Source organism: Phascolarctos cinereus, unplaced genomic scaffold (assembly GCF_003287225.1).
Source record: "Phascolarctos cinereus isolate Bilbo 61053 unplaced genomic scaffold, phaCin_HiC Scaffold_3;HRSCAF=262, whole genome shotgun sequence".
NCBI lineage: Eukaryota > Metazoa > Chordata > Mammalia > Diprotodontia > Phascolarctidae > Phascolarctos > Phascolarctos cinereus.
Genome location: NW_027555736.1, coordinates 36934204 through 36954796, shown reverse-complemented (window position 1 = coordinate 36954796; position 20593 = coordinate 36934204). Strand labels below are relative to the sequence as shown.

The 20593-nt window shown below is 42.0% G+C and overlaps 1 protein-coding gene across 3 annotated transcripts in view; it reads left to right on the top strand.

Annotated features, from left to right (window-relative positions):
• The window catches only part of LDB3 (LIM domain binding 3), a 115814-nt gene extending 98440 nt beyond the window's left edge, over window positions 1-17374 (top strand). For all 3 annotated transcript variants that reach the window (XM_020994604.2, XM_020994602.2, XM_020994601.2), the window contains 5 exons: window positions 2010-2436; window positions 3941-4121; window positions 4615-4735; window positions 7538-7653; window positions 13905-17374. In XM_020994604.2, the coding sequence (XP_020850263.1) occupies window positions 2010-2436; window positions 3941-4121; window positions 4615-4735; window positions 7538-7653; window positions 13905-13994 (935 nt within the window). In that variant the 3' untranslated portion in view covers window positions 13995-17374. The remainder of the gene's footprint in view (window positions 1-2009; window positions 2437-3940; window positions 4122-4614; window positions 4736-7537; window positions 7654-13904) is intronic.
• Window positions 17375-20593: the final 3219 nt, after the last annotated feature.

The window sequence follows — 20593 nt, the reverse complement described above, 5'->3', positions numbered from 1 at the left end:
TCCTGCTGGACCATTTGCGGCCGATGGGGGCTCCAGGGTGAGGAGACTCCCACTGTGCCTTTCTGGCAGTCTAGGGGAGCAGAAGAACAGTGCTTTCTGTCTGAGGGGGAGCTGGATGTGATCTTAAGAAAGGAGCAGAAAAGGCCTCCTGAAACATTTTGCCATAATGAGGGCCCTGAGTGCCTGCTGGAAGATGAGGACAAGCCCGCGTGTAGGCAGGGCATGTCTGCATCCGTCCCTGGCTTTGCAGTGGGAGAGCTGAGCATTAGAAGAGCCCAGAATTCCCTGGGGCTAGGAGCCCGGGCCTGGGGAATAAACTCATGTACTCTCTTCCTACTGTCTCTTGTTGGGTCTGTGTCTGGATCTGGTCCTGGTCCAGAAGGGGCCTGCTTTTTAGCTGCTTTCTGGCCCCCACAGCTCAGTAATAGGAATGCCAGGGAGTGAATGGTTCCTGGGAATTCAGTTAGGGACTCCAGAAGGCTTTGATTCTCTTTGCCTCCCTCTAACCACCTGGAGAAGATAGAGTGGGGGTCTGGGGAAAGCACCTGGAATAGACATTGTGGTACCTGGATCTGCCATGACTTGCCCCTACCTTGAGAAAGCTGCCTCTGAGCCTCAGCCTTCACCTCTAAAATGGGGCTAATACCATTTTCACTTTCTATCTCAGGGGGCTTTGGGAGGATGTGAAAGTAATTTGCGTAGACACTATTCAAATGTCCTCTATTACAATTTCCCCAGATCCCACACATCTTTCTGCTAGCCCCCCAACCACAGTATTTCTCATTTGGGAGAAATGGAGTAAATTTAAGCCTGTTCAGTTATGTATATTATTCGCTGGTGTCAGTTTTAGGCAGACAGGTGAGAGATAGCGCTGGGCCTGGAATCAGGAAGACCTGGGTTCAAATTCAGCCTCTGATACTTACTTCCAATATGACCCTAGGCAAGTCACTTTGTCTCTTGGTCTCAGTTTCTCATACTTAAAATGGAGATAATAACAGCACCTCCCTCCTGATCATTGTGACATTTCAAATGAGATATCTGTAAAGTACCTAGCACAGTGCCTTGCACATAGTAGGTGCTACATAAATGCTAGCAATTATTTTTTTTCTTCGGATCTCATCTCTGAATTCCAGATAGCTAACTCTTTTGTCACTGCCTTGTCTCTTAACCACACTCCAAATATGGGGAGCACAGCTTATTGGAGAGTTCCTTTAAAGAATGTTTTCAAAATATTTCCCCAGAACACCAATTTTTTAAAATTTCTGCATAATTATAATAACTCAAATTTGGCCCCAGAGAATGTGTAATGGAAAGAACACTGTCAGAGGTCCTGAGTTCAAATCTCATCTCTGCTACTTGCTACCTTTGTGACCTTGGGTGAGTTATTCAGCCTCTCTGGGTCTCCGTTTTTCAGTCTGTAAAATGAAGGGGTTAAACTGGACAGGCCCTTCGAGGTAGCTTCCAGCTTTCCAGCCTGCTAAGACCTTCTTCTTCCTGCAGGAGTGGAGGATCACAGGTGCAGAATATTTCATGTAACGTAAAAGAAGATTGATGTTCTGATGGGTTTTGTTCAAATGTTTTTAATCCCTTTCAAAAATCTTTATTATAAGAGGTAGCTTTCTGAGTAGGAGAGAGACGAGAGATATATTCGGAAATGAACATGATAAAAAAAAATCAAGATATCAATAAGCTAAGATTTGGGAAAAGAAATTCACTGTTTTGAATGAGAATTCTTAAAATACCACTTTTTCTAGTACTTCAGCTGTAAGGAACAGGCCTCATTCTCCAGGACACCTTTGCATCAGCCTACACCCTATCGCTGTTCCCATCCCACAGCCCTTTCTCATGTTGCCCAGCCCCATCAGCAACCTACAGTTTGTGGTCAGAGGGCTGGGCCCCACAAGACTAGTGAATGTGAGAGATGGGAATGATGTGCATCTCCATGTAGGGAAAGTCCACAGCTTCCTGACCCCTTCCTTTTTTCTTCTTTTTATGCTTTGGGATTACAGTACCAGCAAGCAGCTATAGCCCAGCACCAGCCACCAATTACAGCCCAGCTCCAGGAGCAACCTACAGCCCAGCCCCTGCGTACACTCCATCTCCGGCCCCAGCCTACACCCCGTCCCCAGCTCCTTCCTATAACCCTTCCCCATACAGCCCAGCCCCATCGGCAGCCTACAGCTCCAGCCTAGCGGAGCCAGCCAGCCGCCCACCATGGGTGACTGATGACAACTTCTCTCAAAAGTTCTCCCCTGGGAAGACCACCACCTCGATCAGCAAGCAGATTCTTCCTCGGGGTGCTCCGGTCCCATCACCAGGCTATACTCCTGCTGGCACCCAGGTACCCACATTAGCCCGAGGTACCATCCAGAGGGCTGAGCGCTTTCCAGCCAGCAACCGGACTCCTCATTGCGGACACTGTAACAGCATCATCCGGTACAGTCATGGGCCCTTGGGGTTGGAGAAGTGGGAAAGGGGCCCTGGCTCACAGAGAGACCCGAGGAGCCATGGGAAGAGGGCCCTCTCCTCTTCCCATGTAGGTTCTTCTTCCCCTCTGTGCTGGTAGCACCCTCTTTCCTTTGTCTCTCTATATCTATATCATAGAATCTAGAGTTGGAAGGGACCTTAGAAACCATTTTGTCTAACCCCCTCCTCTCTAGGTGAACAAACTGGCAGGGAAGTTAAGAGCTTCAGACAAGGTCACAATGCTAGTCAGGCACCCAGCCAGGACTTGAACCCAGGTCTCCAGCCACTCCGCCATGTTGGCCTGCAAACTCTGTCACTAAGGAGAAGCTCTGTGGTCATCATGGACATCAAACCTCACTTGGAGGTGTTCAGCCAACACAGATACGTGTTCATTCTGAGCCTTGGGTGCTCCCAAGGCAAGTGGCCTTGCCGTGGTGCTCTTAGGGAGCTGCTCATTTCTTGGTAAAGGGTGCCCATGGTAACACCCATCCCTTTGGGTCATTCAAGGCATCATCCCAGAAGCTCTGGAGCCAAGGGAATCTCAGAGATCTTTCAGTCCAACCTATACCTGACCTCTACAAATCCCTGACAAGGGGTCATCAGCCTTTGCTCAATGACCCCTATTGATGAGGAAGGCACCACCTCCCGAAGGGAAGGAAGCAAACATTTATTAAGCACCTACTGTGTGCCAAGCACTGTGCTAAGTGCTTTATAAAATATTATCTCATTTGAGGCAGTCTTCTCCCATTTTGGATTGTTTTAATTATTAAAAACTTTCCCCTTACTTTGAAAGGAAATTTGCCTCTCTATGATTTCTTCTAGTCATTTCTAGTTCTACCCTGCTGTGCTATGTCTTGAAGGCAATTATTACATGGCAGGTAAGTCTTCACTTCTGCCAGGTAAATGTCCCTAGTTCCTCTGACTAAGCCTGATATAGCACGGTCCTATACCCCTCACCATCCTCACTGTCTTCCTCTGAACTCTCTCCAGTTGAGCAGTATCTAGTACTTAGCATAATGCCTAGCACACAGCTGGTGCTTAATAAAGTTTCCTGAGCGACTGATTTTCTAAACTGTGGTGCCCAGAACTGAACACAAGACTCCAGATGGAGACTGACCAAAGATGAATATGGAGGGAGGAAGGGGAAGGGGGCACGACTCTTCTCTCTAGTCCTGGCTGCTGTTCCTCTCTTAAGGTAGCCTAAAACTGCATTTACTTTATTGACTACCATCACACATATTAAGCTTGCATTCCACTGAAACCCTAGATCTTTTTTTTTTCATGGAAACTATTGTCTCCTGCCTCCTGCAGTTGGGAGACTGAGTCTTTGAACCCCGGTGGAGGGTTATCCATTTATTGCAAAGCTTTATCAAATCATCTTTGATTTGGCTCATTGTTCCAGCCTGTCAAACTCCAGCGATGTTTGTCTTTGTCGTCATAGGAACTCCTTTCATCCTGTCTCCTCTCTCCCTAGGGGTCCCTTCCTGGTTGCTATGGGTCGCTCCTGGCACCCAGAAGAGTTCAACTGTGCCTACTGTAAGACCTCTCTAGCCGACGTGTGCTTCGTGGAGGAGCAGAATAATGTGTACTGTGAGCGCTGCTATGAGCAGTTCTTTGCCCCACTGTGTGCCAAGTGCAATACCAAGATCATGGGAGTAAGTCACAAAGTCAACTTTGCATCCAGCTCTTATTCTGGGGGATTTCCAGGACCCATCCACAACTCTCTACTCCTGCTCCAACCCACCACTTTTTTGCATCTGGAAAAGCAGCTGTACCATTTCCCAGATTCAGGAAGTCCAGTCCAGGGCTCTGGACCTGATGACCCCTCTCCTTTTACCCAGCAATCCAAACACACTTTCTTCTGTTAGGCAAGAAAGAAAGAAAGAAAAAATCACTCCATTTCCCAGGAATGAAGCTGTCCCAGAAGAGAAGGCTGTTAGAGGCCCCAGGGACATAGTTTCTCTGAATCAGCTTGGTGCAGGACCTTTCTCTTCCAGGGAGAGAAATTGCATTAGGTCTAGGGCATTCTGTGTTAAACTGTTCCTAGCAAGCCGTCATCTCTGTTCTGCCAGAGGTGGAGCTGAGGTCAGTCAGCTGATGCCCTCTTTTCCTTCTTTGTTTTCCTTTTTTTTCCTTTTCTTTTCCCAGGAAGTGATGCACGCTCTGAGGCAGACTTGGCACACCACTTGCTTTGTCTGTGCAGCCTGTAGGAAGCCTTTCGGCAATAGTCTCTTCCACATGGAGGATGGGGAGCCCTACTGTGAGAAAGGTATGGGGGAGATGTGTGGGAATGTTTAGATCCACCAGCGCAGTGCTTAAAAGACAGAGCATCATAGCTCAGGAAAGATCTGTGAGTGGAGTCATACAAGTTACGGTAAATGTAGCCATGCCGGGCTTGAAACCCAAGTACACTAACTCCAAACTGAGAATGCTTTTCATTAAACATTTCGCCAAACGGCCCTCCATTCCAGGAAGCAGGCAACAGGCTCTTTCAAACTTCTCTCCCTCTCTAGAGGGTAGCTCCACTGTCCTTCCCATTCCTCAGATTCACCCACTTAACCCTTCCCTCTCCTTCTTTCTCTGGCCCCTATCAGCATCCAAGCCTTGCTGATTTTCCTCCCAGGACATCTTTCTCATCAGTTTACTTCTCCCCACTCATACATCCTCTGGTCTAGGTAATCCTATATCACTCCCTTCCCTGTACTGTCTCAATAATTTCCTGATTGATATCCTTGCTCCCAGCCTCTCCCTTTCCAATCCGTCATCTACATAACTGTTAAGCTGGCATTCCTAAAACACAGATCTCGCCAAGTGATCTCACACCCACTCACAAATCCTCAGTGGCACCCCATTGCCCCTTGGTTAACGTGAAAAGTCCTTGCCTGGAACTTAAAGTTCTCCTCAATATGGTTGTCTTCTATTTTCCACTTTTATTCCATATCATTATGCACTTGTCAGTCCAGTCAGCCATACTGACCTATCAACTGTTCCTCTTACACAAAATCCCATTGATTGTCTCCAGGTTGTTACATGGTGTCCATGTTTGAAATGAATCCCCTCCTCAGCCTCATAGAATCCTTAGTGTCTTCCAACGTCAGATCAATTGTTAGCTACCCCTTACATTGGTATTTCACATATGAACAAAGCTTTAGTACTGATAATTGACTACAAACATTATAGTTTTCAGGGCTTTATGACTCTGGACAAGTCATGTTACATCTTTGGTTCTGAGCTCCCGTTTCTGTGAAACTCTTGCTTTGGGGCAAGATTGGGGGGGAGGGTAGAATAGAAGGTTGGACCAGCTGGAATCTGAGATTCCCTTCCAGCTATATATTTATGATTATATAGTAACCTTTCAGACTGACACCAGTTTTTTAATCAAAATTTAATCAAAATTTAAACAAAATTTTAGGCACAGCTATTCAACTAAGCACACATTCACCTAACCCCTACATTGTTGGCCAATCCAGGTTTCTAATGTCATGCCACAAAGCATCCACATAACTGTGTCCTATTCAAAATGTAGTCGATTTCTGATGGACTCCACCATCTTCCCAGAATGCCCATAAATGACCTGAATGAAGTCACAAAAAGTACACTTATCCAATGAGCAGATAACATGAAGGCAGGAAGGAGAACTAATATGTCAGATAGCATAATGCAAAAGATCCGACAGAATGGAGTGATGGACTGTAACTACTGGAGAAATTTAATAGGGATGAATTGAAAGTCTGCTACTTTGGTCAAAAATTTCAATTGTACAAACACAAGAAGGCACAAGTCTAGTTTAACATCAGTTGATATGAAAAAAATACATTGGGATTTCAGTGGATCACAAACTCCAGAGGAGCATCTGGGACATGTGCACATTTTCAAAGGAACAATGAGAACTGGGAAAATGTCAAGAGGAAGGCAATCTGGATGTTGAAGGACCTGGGAGATAAGTTATCAGGGAAGGAACTGGGGATGTTTGGCCTGAAAAAGAGAAGACTTGGAGTGGGGAGAGAAAAGGGAGATGGGACATGAGACCCGTCTGCAAGTATTTGAAGGATTACCATGTGGAAGTAAGAGAAGACATTCCACACAGATCCAAAGGATGGAATTAGGACCACTGGAAAGAAATTACAGAGATATACTTCAGCTCATGACCTCAATTCTGCTATTTACTTTCTATCTTCCATTCTGGACATTTTTAATCCCTTTGGAAGTTTTTAGGGAGAGAGAATACAAAATGTATATTTTTCACTCATTATAACCCCATAACTCTGAATGCCCTGAATCTTCTCAATGAGCACATACATTCTTATCCAGATTGAGAAACTGTTTTTGTTTGGAGAAGATAAGAGAAGTGACAGAAGGGAAGAGGGATATCAGTATTGAATGACATTTAATGACAATATCATGCCAAATTTCAAACTAAGATGTACTTATAGAAGTTCAAAGTCTATGTCTAGGCCAAAGCAACTCAACAGTTAAAAAAATAAATTATTCAACAGATTTCTTGTCCATATGACAGCAGACATCTAGCTACATTGAATCATGGGTTATGAGCTGGAACCTTAGAGTTCATCTAGTCCAACTCTTCTCTTTGTTTTACAAATGAGGAAACAAAGTCCAGAGATTAATAATTTATCCAAGATCACAAGGTAGTAAAGAGGAGAATCAGGATTAGAACTCAAGTGCTCTAACTCCAAACACAACACTCTCTTAACACTATACGATGCTACCTTCCTAAGACTATGGTTTTCAGTGAATTGAGACTTTGTCTTAGCTTTTTATAGACTTAAGTTGAGATGCCTCCTCACTCCCAACACATCCCTTAAAGTCATAGATATACAATTAGAAGGGACTTTAGAGGTCATCTGAGCTTACCTCTTTATTTAACAGATGAATGAAGAAGCTCAGGCCCCTAGAGGTTGAGTGACTTGCTTACGGTCACACAAAAAGGAAGTGGCATAGTTAGGGTTTGAACTGCTTCCAAATCCATCTTCTTTTCATAGCTCCATTTGCCATCTTTCCCGGATCCTTCTCAGATGTTGGGGTCTCAGTGTGTATGTTTGTTTCTTTTCAGATTACATCAATTTGTTCAGCACCAAGTGTCATGGCTGTGACTTCCCTGTGGAAGCTGGAGACAAGTTCATTGAGGCCCTGGGCCACACTTGGCATGACACTTGCTTCATCTGCGCTGTAGGTTTTCCCTTACGTGACTTAGACTCTGCCAACATCACACTGTCCCTCTGAAAGCAGAGGGAATCAAAATCGGGAGGGGACAGCCAGGGAACTGAGCACTGAATAATGGAAGAAAGCTATTGGGGTTTTTTTTCACTTGTTTGTTTGTTTTTAGGCAATTGGGGTTAAGTGACTTGCCCAAGGTCACATAGCTAGTAAGTGTCAAGTGTTTGGTCTGAGGTCAGATTTGAACTCAGGTCCTCCTGACTTCAGGGACCATGTTCTATCCTCTATGCCACCTAGCTGCCCCTCATTGGTTTTATTTACAAAAATTGTTCATTCTTTTTTTATTTCCAGTGCAAATCACAAAAACCAAATGAGACTTTGTTGACTAATCATCATGGTCCCTCACTTGGGAAAGGCGGATTTCTGTTTACTAGTGTCAGCTCTGTTCTCGATACAGGGCAAGTCAGGAGATGAGCACAGGACTGTCCATTAGCCACCTGTAATTTCTTTCTTTCTTTCTTTCTTTCTTTCTTTCTTTCTTTCTTTCTTTCTTTCTTTCTTTCTTTCTTTCTTTCTTTCTTTCTTTCTTTCTTTCTTTCTCTTTCTTTCTTTCTTTCTTTCCTTCTTTCCTTCTTTTTTTCTTTCCTGGGTCTCCTTATCATACCCAGGCCAGAAGTGCAGTAGCTCTTCACGGGCCCAATCCTCTAATTCTGATCAGCTCATTAGCTGTATGACCTTGGACAAGTCAACCAATCCCTATGAACCTCAATGTTCTCATTTATAAAATGAGAGAACATGATTGGATAATCTCTAATGTCTTCTCCACCTCTGAGAATTATGAACAGCTAGAGAGGAGCAGGAGATAGAGAACTGGGCCTAGAATCAGGAAGAACTGAGTTCAAGTCCAGCCACAGGTACTTACTAGTTCTGTGACTTTAGACAAGTCACTTAACCTTTGTCTGCCTCAGTTTCCACAACTGTAAAAAGGGGATCACAATAGCACCTACTTCACAGAATCAAATGAGATACGATTCTTAAAGCACTTAGTACGGTACCAAATATACAGTAATTGCCTAATAAATGTTTATTCTTTTCCCTACTCTCCCTTCCCCCATTTAAACTTGAGGCTGGAATTTTCTTGTGGCAAGTTCAAGGGAAGGAACTAGAAATGAGAGTATTTTTGAGCTGAATGAAATGCCACTTGAAGCATTTTAACAAGAACTTTGTTACAAGAAGCTTGCTAACCTTCAGTCGATTCAATAAGAAGTGGGAAATTCTCCTGGATGCTGAGTCATGGCTCCAATATGAAGTTGCCTACATTTGAAAGCACTATCAGAGGTGGAGAACCTGCAGCCTTGAGGCCTCGTGCGGGTTCCCTACCCCTGCTTAGGGGTGGTGCTACTAGGGTGAGTGTGGTAGAATGGGCCGATATTGGACCCAGAGCCTGCTAAGACCCTACTAGCTGTGTGACTATGGGAAAGCCACTGAACCTCACTGAGCCTCTGTCTTCTCATCAATAGCATGGGCATAATAATTTTGCACTGCCATCCTTTAAGGTTATTATGAAGAAGAAAAAGAAACCCAATGCTTCTAATGTTTACACATGAAAGGGCCTATGAAGCCTAGGTTGTTATTCTTGTTACTATTGACTTTTTCCTCAGAGGCCCTGAGCGTTTAACTCCCAACCGAGTTCTCCAGTGTATAAACAGGATATTTACAAAGTCCTTTCCAATTTCCAAGTAGGCTAATTTTCTACCTGTACACAATTCAAGCAAGCTTGAGAGTGTAAAGAAAGGTCAACAAGCACCTACTATGTGTCAGGTACAGTGCTAAGTACTTTCCAATTATTATCTCATTTGTTTCTCACAACAATCCTGGGAAGCAGGTGCTATTATGATCCTCATTTTACAGATGAGGAAACTGAGGCAAACAGGGTGAAGTAACTTGCTCGGGGTCACATAGCTAATAAGTATCTGAGGCCAGATTAGAACTCAGGAAGATGAGTCTTCCTGACTCTAGGCCCTACACTCTATCCATTGCACCATTTAGCAGCCCCCAAATCTGCTCTAGCTGCAGCTTAATGAGACAGTCATTTGCCCATCACCGGCAGGAGACGGAGGCTGGATTAGGGGACTCCTGCATCAGATGGGAGTTTGTACCAAGCTGTGACCACAGGATTATAGATAGGGCTGAAAGGGGCCTTGGAGGTCCTCTTGTCCAAGAGGAGATGTTACAGAGGAGGAGAACGAGGCCCAAAGAAACTTTCTCAAGGTCACACAGGTAAATGACAGAGTTTGGATTCGAACTCAGGACTCATTACTCCAAATTCAGCACTCAAACATGTTTACTTGTCTCACTTGCATGACTTCCAGAGGATTTGATGGCATTTCCTCTGTGAGATGGGCCCCTTTAGCACTCAGTCACACGTATAGTTGGCTTAAGGCAGGAGGAGAAGCTTTATACACAGCCCATTTAACTTCCATTAGAGCTGTAAACAGACTGTAAAAATGGACATTCTCTAGGTCATTAGTTCATATATTCATCAAATATTTGTAAGCTGCCTACTAAATGTCAGATACTGTGCTAGACACTGGAGCCATAAAGATTTTGTATTCTATCGAAGAAAAATACCAGCATAGATAAGCCAGTCCAATGTATTTCCAGAATTATGAGGGGGAGGAAAGAGAGATGTCACTGGACCTGAGTCTTACAGGAACTGCAGATTCTGAGCAGTAACACTGAGGAGGAAAGGCATCCCAGGCACCTGAGGCACTCTGTACAAAGGCTTGGGGGTGGGAAGGCAGGGAAAAGAATGATGAATTTCATAGAATCATCGATCTAGAGGGGGCAGGTGCTCAGATGCCAACTAGCTCAACCCCCTCATTTTACAGAGAAGGAAACCTGGTCCTAGGAAGTTTCAGTGACTTCCTCAAGGCCACACAGGTACTTGCCTAAGTCAGCTTCCCATTGGAAAGCAGGGGACCTGGGTTAGAATCTTAGCTTTGCCATTTATCCCCTGTGTAGCCTGGGGCAAGGCATTTCACCTCATGGTGCCTCAGTTTCCTTACCCACAAAATAAGGGAACTGGATGAGAAATCTCCAAGGTCCTTCCCAGTTCTGAATTTATAATCTTATGGGATGGAATCAGGGGAAAGAGTGGCCCATTTTGGCTGACACAGACAGCATGGGAGGAGGAGGAAAATTCATTAAGCCCAGAAAGGAAGGTGAGGTATGGTGAAGGCTCCATTCATCAAACGGGAGCTTCTATTTTCGCCTGGACCAGAAGCAATAAGAAATCCCTGAACCTTCTCAGTCACAGAAGTGACAGGTCAAGCCTGTGAATCTTCAGGATTTCCCATGTGTCCTTTAAAGTTGACTTCCATTGGAGGCCTGATCTCTTGAGCAATATGGCTGGCTCAGCCTGGCATTGTAAGCTTGTTATCTCTCCCCAAATGTTTATGTTTACCTGTTACCATAGCAGCCCACAGGTGCTCCAGCAGAGATGAGATGTTATATTAGCTAACTCCTTCCTTGGCTGCTGAGACAGCAGCACTAGCAGGAACAGGCTCCTCCTGGTCTTAATGTCCCGGCTGAAGCGAAGCTGCCCCTGGTCCTCCCCAGGATTCTTACATTCTGGTCCTTCTCTTATTGAGGCAACTCAGAGACCCTCAAGTCCATTGATCATATCAGTTCCTGGGTAGTGGGGAGTATTCCTTAGAAACTTGACTTTTTAATGAGTTCTGGCTGCCTTTAGCAGCTGTCCCATGAAGAAACAATCCAGGCTGGAGTTCACACTTTCAAATGTCAGTAAGTTAGTCTTCTGGGGCAACAGAATACACACACATCCCTGGCCTCAAGGAACTCGAGTCTTACTTGTGGATCAAACTTTACACATTAGACTAGTATGAGACAATGTAACCATGATAGGCTAGGGAGAGATCAACTTAGTTCACAACAGCTGGGAAAGGTAGAGTCTGAGATTCTTGGGGTTAGAAGAGCAGTATGGTGGAAAAGACTCAGGTTTAAATTCCAGCTCTGTTGCTTACTAGCTGTGTGATCTTACTAGCTCTGTGTCCGTTGCTTCCATTCATTCAATAAACATTCATTAAGCGTCTACTATGTACCAAGCACAGTGGTAAGCTCAGGGGATACAAAAAGAGGAAAAAGACAGACCCTGCCCTCTAGGTGCTTACAATCTAATGGGGGAGACACCATGCAAACAAATACATACAAAGCAAGCTATATACAGGGTTAATAGAAAACAATCAAAAGAGGGAAGATATTGTAATTGAGAGAGGTTCTGGAAGGCTTCCTGTACAAAGAGAGATTTTAGCTGGGACTTAAAGGAAACTAGGGAGGCCAGTAGGTCAGATCAGGAGAATCAGCTTTCTAAGCATGGAAGACAGCCAGAGAAAATGTGGTCAAATCAACAAGCATTTCTTAAGCATCTACATGATCCTTGCTGAGCACTAGGGATAAATTATATTTTTTGTATATCTATCTATCTATCTATCTATCTATCTATCTATCTATCTATCTATATATTAATATAAAGCATTCATACACAAGTGAAATCATACAAACATGTAATCGTGTGTATGCACACATATACTACATATAGACACATATTTATATATACATACATAAGCTTTTTAATAAATCAGAATTATGATTTCATTGGTAAAACTCCCTCTACCAATACAAGTTGGCAATTTCTGTACAACTTCAGTCTTAGTTCTTGAGAACACAGAGAGGTAAAGTGATTTGCCCAGAGTCACACAGCCAGGATGGGTTAGAGTTTTGAACCCAAGACTATCTGACTTCAAGGCTGGCCTTCTATCCACTGAACCACTTTGACTCTCAGACAAAGTAAATGCAAGGTAATTTGAGAGAAGAGGGACAAAAAACCCAAACTTTTTCAAAAAACAAAACCAAAAAATATTAAATTTTTTAGTGCTTGACATACGTTAATTCATTTGAAACTCATAAAATTCTCAGGAGGAAAGTAGTGAAATATTATTACAGATGAGACAACTGAGGCTTAGGCAGATTATATAAATTGCCATATATATATGGCACATGGATATTACCATGTGTGAATATGTGTGCATATATGCAAATATTACATGTATATGTCTATCTATGTACATAGCATCTCCCACAGAAAGAATGTAAGTTTCTTGAGAGCAGGAACAGTTTCACTTTTGTATCTGCATCCTTACTATATAGCACAGTGCCTAGCACATAGTAGGAGTTTAATAATTGCTTGTTGATTGATTGATTTTCAAAAAACAAAGGTCTACTGTATGCAAGGCGCTCAGGTATCCTACCATACAAAGACCAAAAACATAGTTCTTGACTTCAAGTAGTTTGCATTTTACTGATAGCATAATGGGAGTGGATGGAAAGGGGAGACAACTGGGGAGTTGGGGGGGTGGGCAAGCAAAGAGTATCCCTTTTATCATCTTATCATCTTATTGTTTATTTATATGTTTATTATTCTTATTTAACCATTTATCACTTTTATCATCTCATTTTATTATTTATTTATACATATTTTTATTATTATTATTATTCCATCATTTATCACTTTTATCATTGTCTCAGAAGAGATGATACTGGAGCTGAACCTTAAAGGAAGATAAGAATTCTGAGAAATGGGGATGAGAGAGGAATCTAGGCCTAAGGAACAGCCTGTACAGGGGCAGTAGATGGGATGTCACATTCAGGAAATAGCTCATAGGCCAGTTTGTAGAAAGTAAAGAATATAAAAGGGAATAATAGGAAACAAACTTGGAAAGGTAGATTGGAACCAGACCGAGAAAGGCCTGAAATACTCTAGGGTCAATAGGGAGCCACGGAAGGTTTTTAAATAAGAGAAGGACACAATTGACTCATAATATTTTCCTAGGACATTAACAGACACACAAGCATCCAGTCCCTATTCAGGAGTGGTGCTGGAGCCAGCTGGAACCTGCTAATCATGAATAATGCCGATCATGAAAGTCGATCATTAAAAATTCAACATAGACAAATACTACAAATGAGGGCTTAATTTATTGTTTTGCTGCTTGTCTGGACTTAGGAAAGCAATGGAGAAAATATGAATCTTGCACATTAAACATAAAAGTGTGTGACGCAGTACATTTTTCCAGTTAGTTGTTAAACATCCACCGGGACACCACTGCTCCCATTCAATGAATTTCTTTGTGATTTTGTTGTTTCTGTGACCTGTCTTTCTCACATTTTCACCATTCTTCCAGGTCTGTCATGTGAATTTGGAGGGACAACCCTTCTACTCCAAGAAAGATAAGCCACTATGCAAGAAACATGCTCACGCCGTCAATATCTAAAAGAAGTTAGAAGCCCCTGGCATCGGAGGAAACTCGATGGCCATCCCTGTTAACTACAAAAAAGGATAAATCACAATGGAAAACTTTTCTTTCTGTAGGGGAGGGAGAGGAGCTAGGAAGCCCCTGAGATCTTTTGAATTTTAGTCCTTCTTCTGTACACAAGAACATGATTTGCCAGAAGCCAACCCAAGTCTTTCCCTCAAGGAGCCGGTAATTAATCCAAGACTGGAATGGTACTTCCAAAGCTGAGGACACAATTGTGAGCACTCCAGAGTATGAAACTAAAAGCAACTTTTCCTAAGAAATACAAATATGCTCTTGAATAAGCTCAGCAAAGTAGCCGTTAGAGTTCTGGTCATTCCTTTGCTGGTATTTAACGAGAGCCCAGAATCCTTTTGAAGAGCCCTCTAGTCTGTAGCTACAGCTGGCAGAAAGAAAAACAAAAAGTCATATGCCAAAAAAAGTTCCAGTTGTAGCATATTTTTAGGCCTGGAGCTGGTAGTTTGTAAAGTAAGATAGATCCAGGCATTCCTCACCAAAAAAGGAAGCATTATTCCATTATTAATACAATGGTGCTAACTCCCAAAGCATCAAACTAGAGGCCTTTAAATAAATCACCCTGAAGCATTCTCCATACCATAAAGGGTCATCAAGAATTTTTAAAAATTGAGTGCCAAGTCAAAAGAAAGGGGTCATATTCTAGGAGAGACTGGGACATTGAAAAGGATAAAGCAAGTAGAGACATTCCTCTACTCAGCACAAAGTTAAGAAAAATTAGGTTCTTCAGCTCATCTCTTTCAGTCTTAGATGCCCAGTGTCCATCAAGTACCCATCTCGTATTCAAATTGGGATGGAAAAATGGCATGGGTGTCCCCCAAATTTGTTCTTTGGTGGAAGAGTAAGGGGATGGAGAGGACTTTGTGTAGTATTTCAATGTTGTGTCTGTTTTGAGAGCTTTCTTGGAATGATGATATTCCTGGGTCTCCACACCCATGGTTCTTCAAATGGCCACTGATTGAAGTCTTTATCAGACCCCCTTGTCAGGGCGAGAGAACCAACCTTGATACATCAGTACTGGGAAGGAGCAAAGATGGAATGTAAAAATAAATAGGGTAGCAGAAGGGATTGCCCAGCACATAGGGTGAGGGGAGCCTTAATTTCTGCCAAATTCATTGAAGATGGAGGGCAAAGGTCATGGACTGGTGGTGTTTCACAGTTATATCTGGTACCACTGTGATTAGTTCCCCTACATGGGATACATTCTTTAGCCTATGGTTTTGTCGGCTGATAAGAAGAAAGAATAGGACAATATTTACTGAATTGCTCATCTATCTTGCTGGCTAACACTTTTATGATGTTTTCTGCTTTGAGTTGTGCTAGAAAAAATTTAAACTTAACCTAGCTAGTCAATATAGCAAGTATTTATTGAGGTTGCCTTTGAGATTGTCCAAATTCCTTAAATAATGTCAGTGATGAGCTAATATGCAAAGCAGTCATTTTTAGGCTATTTCAGTGAGTAGAAGTAAGAAAGAAGTGTGATTTCTGAGTATGACGTTTTTGTTTTTTCATTCCTTTTTAGTAAGCAATATTATTTTACTCATTGACAAGGTATAGTTCGAGGTTGAATGGTGATTTCTCTCCCTTAAGCATGATCAGGTGGACTTTTTTTTGCATCCTACCACTAATTCCTGCATCCTTCCTTTTCAGGATTTTTTCCTTCCCTTTTTGACCATTTCATATATTGTAGGATAATGAAGAAGTTCCAGTTCTCTCCTGGAAACTGATACTTGTAGGGGAAAGCGCCTTAAGAATGTAAATTGAGGGTGCTAACAAATGTCACGGATTTTAAACCTTATTTCTGTGGACCTCCATGAAACCATCCATTCTCCTCCATATAGAATAAATATAGGGGCTGCTAGGTGGTGCAGTGGATAGAGCTCTGGCCTTGGATGGAGTCAGAAAGACCTGAGTTCAAATCCAACCTCAGACACTTGACACTAGCTGTGTGACCCTGGGCAAGTCACTTAACCTTGATTGCCTCACCCCCCCCTAAAAAAAACCCAACAACAACATATAGAGACTAGAGCCCTGAGTTGGCATATCTGTTTTGTACACTGATGTACTACTTTTCAGATTAGGGAGAAAGGTCGTCTAGTTATTTTTTACGGGTAGACACCAACAACCATACACCAAACTGTCACCTTCTTTAAAAATCTAACAGGCAAGGACAAAGAAATTCTGAAAACATCCAGACATATCTGTCAGGCTACCACCAAATGTTAGATTTAGAATTTCTAGCTGGGAAGAACATTCAAGATGATTTAGTCCAGCCACTGATTTTACAGATAAGTAAACTGAAGCCCAAAGTGACAAAGTGACATACCCAAAAGATGTCCACCTATGTGGTGGAGCCAAGATGTAAACTCAGATTTTCTGAGACGTATAGTTGTAGATTCCAAATTGAAAGGGATTCTAGAGGTCATTGATTTCAGCCTCTTCAATAAGGATCATTGAGGATCATGTTTCAATAAGGATTTTCACAAGCTCACATAGGTAGTAAGTGCCAGAGTCAGAATTTGAACCCAAGTTTTCAGATTCCAAATCTAGCACTCTTTCCAATGTGCCATGCTCCTTCTTTGGACCCTAAATCCAGTGTTCTTTTCACTACACCACCCTTAGCCCATTTTCCATCCTTTAACAAATTTCCTAGTGCCCAGTTTCAAGGGGAGAAGACAAGAGGAAACCCATGTTCCTTACAGCTAAAGAATATTAGCGCCCATTTGAAGGTTTTATTTTGGTCCCTTTTTCGTGAAAATTGACAAGGAAAATGAAAAGCCTGAAAAGGGAACTTGGGGAAATCAGTTTTGCTGTTACTTTTAGGTTGCTGTAGACTGTTTAGATCACACACACACAGACACACAATTCTAAAGTTGACAGAAAAAGGAAGTCTCGTAAAGTTTAGTCCTTCAGGGGTCATGAATTAGGTACAATGTTTTGTTTGAGGTTATCTCTTACTTACGGTTAATTGCATGAATGCCTAGAGTACGGAACCACACTTCTGAGTCAACATAAGGCAGTATACTTTGGATTTGAAATCTTTGTCTCCTTAGAGTAGACATCTGTTTAACATTTCTAAATATTAACTTTAGCAACAGAGTGATTTGTGTCTGTAGTGATGTGCTAGAATCTAGCTTTTACAATTTTATTTCATCCCAAATGCCTTTGCTTTTGAATTTTTTAAGAAAAAGTTTCTATTTATTAACTCAGAAGTGGAATGTCGTGCCGTTTATTAGGAGTGTGTGCCAATATATTTTGCATGGAGTTCTTGCACCAACCAATGTGAATTAAACATTGTCACAAAATAAAACAATGAAAAAGGATGTGCAAAAAAGGAGTTTTCTGTTGAAAGTTGTAAAAACCACAAGCAGGTTCAGCCAGTTGTCCCTTGTGGAGACTTTGAAGACATGGGACATGGGGGGAAAGTCAGGGACATGTCACAGTATCACGGAATCAAAAAATCTTAAAAACAAATGGGGCTGATGGAGGGTACAGCTCTTACCTAAGCAGGAATTCCTTCTATAACATCCGAACAAGTGGTCTTTGCTGATATTCACTACTTGTGTGACCTCAAGCAAGTTTCCTCAAGTTCCTGGGCCTCAGTTTCCTCATCTGCAAAATCAGAGGTTTGGACTAAATGACCTCTAAGATCCCCTGTATATGCAAGCCTAGGATCCTTTTACCTGCCATGGGGAAGAAGGGAAAGAGGAAATGAGCAAGGACCCACTACCTGTCAAAGCAGCCCATTTCTTTTTTAAATAGCTCTGTCAATGAAGCAGCTTTTTTTTATTCCATCAGGCCTAGATGTGCCAATAGGCAATCCTCCCATTGCTTCTAGTTCTGCCCTCTGAGGTCCAAGCAGGACAAAATAGCCCTTCACATCCCCTTCCCAACACCCCCTCTCCTGCCATCACCTTCTCTTCTCCCCAGTTTAGCACATCACATACAGGACTTTTACCTAACATTAATGGGAATTCAATTTTCTTATTTAATCAAACAAGATGAAAGTAGGAAAAGTTTTACATAAATATGTAAATGGAAGTGGGTTGTCACAAATTCAAGGGTGAGTCTGTTCAAAGTCCATGTACTTAAGACACTTGCCAACCAAACATTGAGGGAATATTCATTGTGAACCTAACTAAAATAACTGTAAGAGATGATGCTTCTCTGGAAGCTATAGTGTTCCTTTATTTGTTGCCTATAAATAGAGGAAATGTCTCATGACCTTTTTTATTTAATCAAGAAGTAGCATCCAGTTCATATGCCTAGGGAGGATCCAGGACTTTGGGTCCCTTGAAGAATGGAAGGCACAGAGGGGAAAGAAAAGGGATTCAGTCATTTCTCCCTCCCTCCTTAACCTCGCCCCTGGCACCATTTATTAGGCGTACCACCAATTTTAACAGAATATAAACTGCTTAAGGCATGGACTGTCTAGTATTTATATCCTTCAGTGCCTAGAACTAGTGGGGACTTATTCAATTCCTACTGATTGATTATTAATTAGAGGTATCTTGGTCCTGATAGGTTCCTAAAAAGGCAGTAGTACCCACCTGATTGCAAATCTCTCCTTATTTTCTCTGGGAAAAACAAAAAACAAAAACAAAACACAAAACTGTGGGTTTCCTAATCTGATCTAAATCCATCTAGCAATTATTAAGCAACTACTATGTTCCAGGAACAGTGCTCATCGTTAGGGATGCAAATAGGATAAATGAAACAGTCCCTACATGCAAGGACATTACATTCTAAAATGGTAAAGGGGGGAAGGGAGGAGGGGAAAGAAGGAGGAATCATTTCAACTCAAAGTTGGAGTGTCAAAAGGAAACAATCCCTGCCTGATCTCAAGGAGATTACCTTTTACTAAGGGGAAACAGCATATGCATAGCAAAGTATGTACAAAATAGTATTACAAATACGAAGCAAATAACAAAAAAAAATTGATGAAGTAGGAGAGGAAGAGGTGCTGACATTCTAGGTGTCCTCTAGCTGTCCCAGGAGTTCTACCCCTTGGCAGTGGCCCTTATTTTTTCTTGGGGCTCATTCTTATTATTTTATTTTTCTTCCTTCTTCTCCCTCTATTGAAAGTTACCAAATATTCCCCACAAGGATTTCTAATGGTCAAAGAATTACAACTTTTTAAAAAATACCCAATACTAAAGGTACACTAAATACAATTTAATTTTGAGGATTAAGAAGTTAATCAGCCCCAAATAAGGCTTGATCTTTCTTCTCTTCCTTCCTTACCTCTTCTCTTTTTCTCTTTCTTTCCCTCTTTCTTTTTCTTTCCTCTCTTCCTTTCTTTCCATCTTTTTCTTTCTCTTTTCTTTCTTTTTTTCTCTCTTGTTATTTTTCTTTTTCTCTTTTTCTCCCTCTCTCATTCTCTCTCTCTTTGTTCCTTTCTTTATCTAAATGAAAGAACTCGTCTTAGCTAATGACAAGGTTAAATCTTTCAACAGTTTTTATGATATTTGGAAGATTTGTTAACAAATGACTTAACCAGATCTTGAAAGACCTGTATGAATTGTAAGAAGACTACAATATAATATAAAAATGTCTTTGAGGTATTTTTAAAGCTCTTTTATCATTCCCAGTTGGGGTTGGAGGAAACTTAGTCTAACAGAGATAAAAGTAAACTGGTAAATTCATCCTGAGGTATAATTCAATCCAATTCCAAAAAATGTTCCTAGGCCCAACTACAAGAAACCCACTGACTAGATATTGAGGGCCTGTGATAGTCCAGACAAATAATACATGGTTCACCTTTGGAAGCAGAATTTCACAGAATTTGTTCTAACCTGAATTTCTACGTGTTTCACTAAGGATCTCCTAACAAAAGAAACATGGCTAGTTTTCTATTTGAAGATGGCCTACAAGCTAAAGAACTGAGGTCACACTGACCTTGGGCTCTACTCAAATTTCTTCAATCCAAACTCCTTTGCTTTTGGATTCTTCTTTTTAAAAAAAATATTTTCTGAGAAATGAATGCAGCAAAAGGAGTTGAGGAGAAATGATGGTACCAATTGTCCCCTTTCTCCCCATGTGGAAAGCTTTGCTGTCCTGAGTTAAACTGGAAAGAGGCTAAGGATGGAGACATTGAGATTTGGGAGTAATTCACTAAGCTAGAAAAAATTATTTCTGATGTCTGTGATGGCTCTGGCCTCAGCCACAGGCCTGCCTATAAAGCCAACTGCAAAGGAGTTAATGAAGTCGAAGTGGTTGACTATAATAAGCCACTTAGAGCATCGCACATTGAAAGGGAAGGTGAGTTACCTTTGTTTTCCCCAACTTTGGAAGGTGGTAAATGTCATTTCAAGGAGGTTTCCACAGATTTAGACTTGAGGTTCAAAGGTCTCTTTTCTCTTCTGATCTGAACTTGAGCTCAGTCTCCTAAGGTTGGAATGAGGTTGAGCCTCATGGCTGTCTTCTTTATACTCCCTCAATTTTTAAGGAAAGTCTAGTAATAAAGCTGAAGACAGACTTACTGGAGCACCTTCCCTATAACCACTGGAGTGTTCTCACCTATATCACCTAGAGTTGGGAGG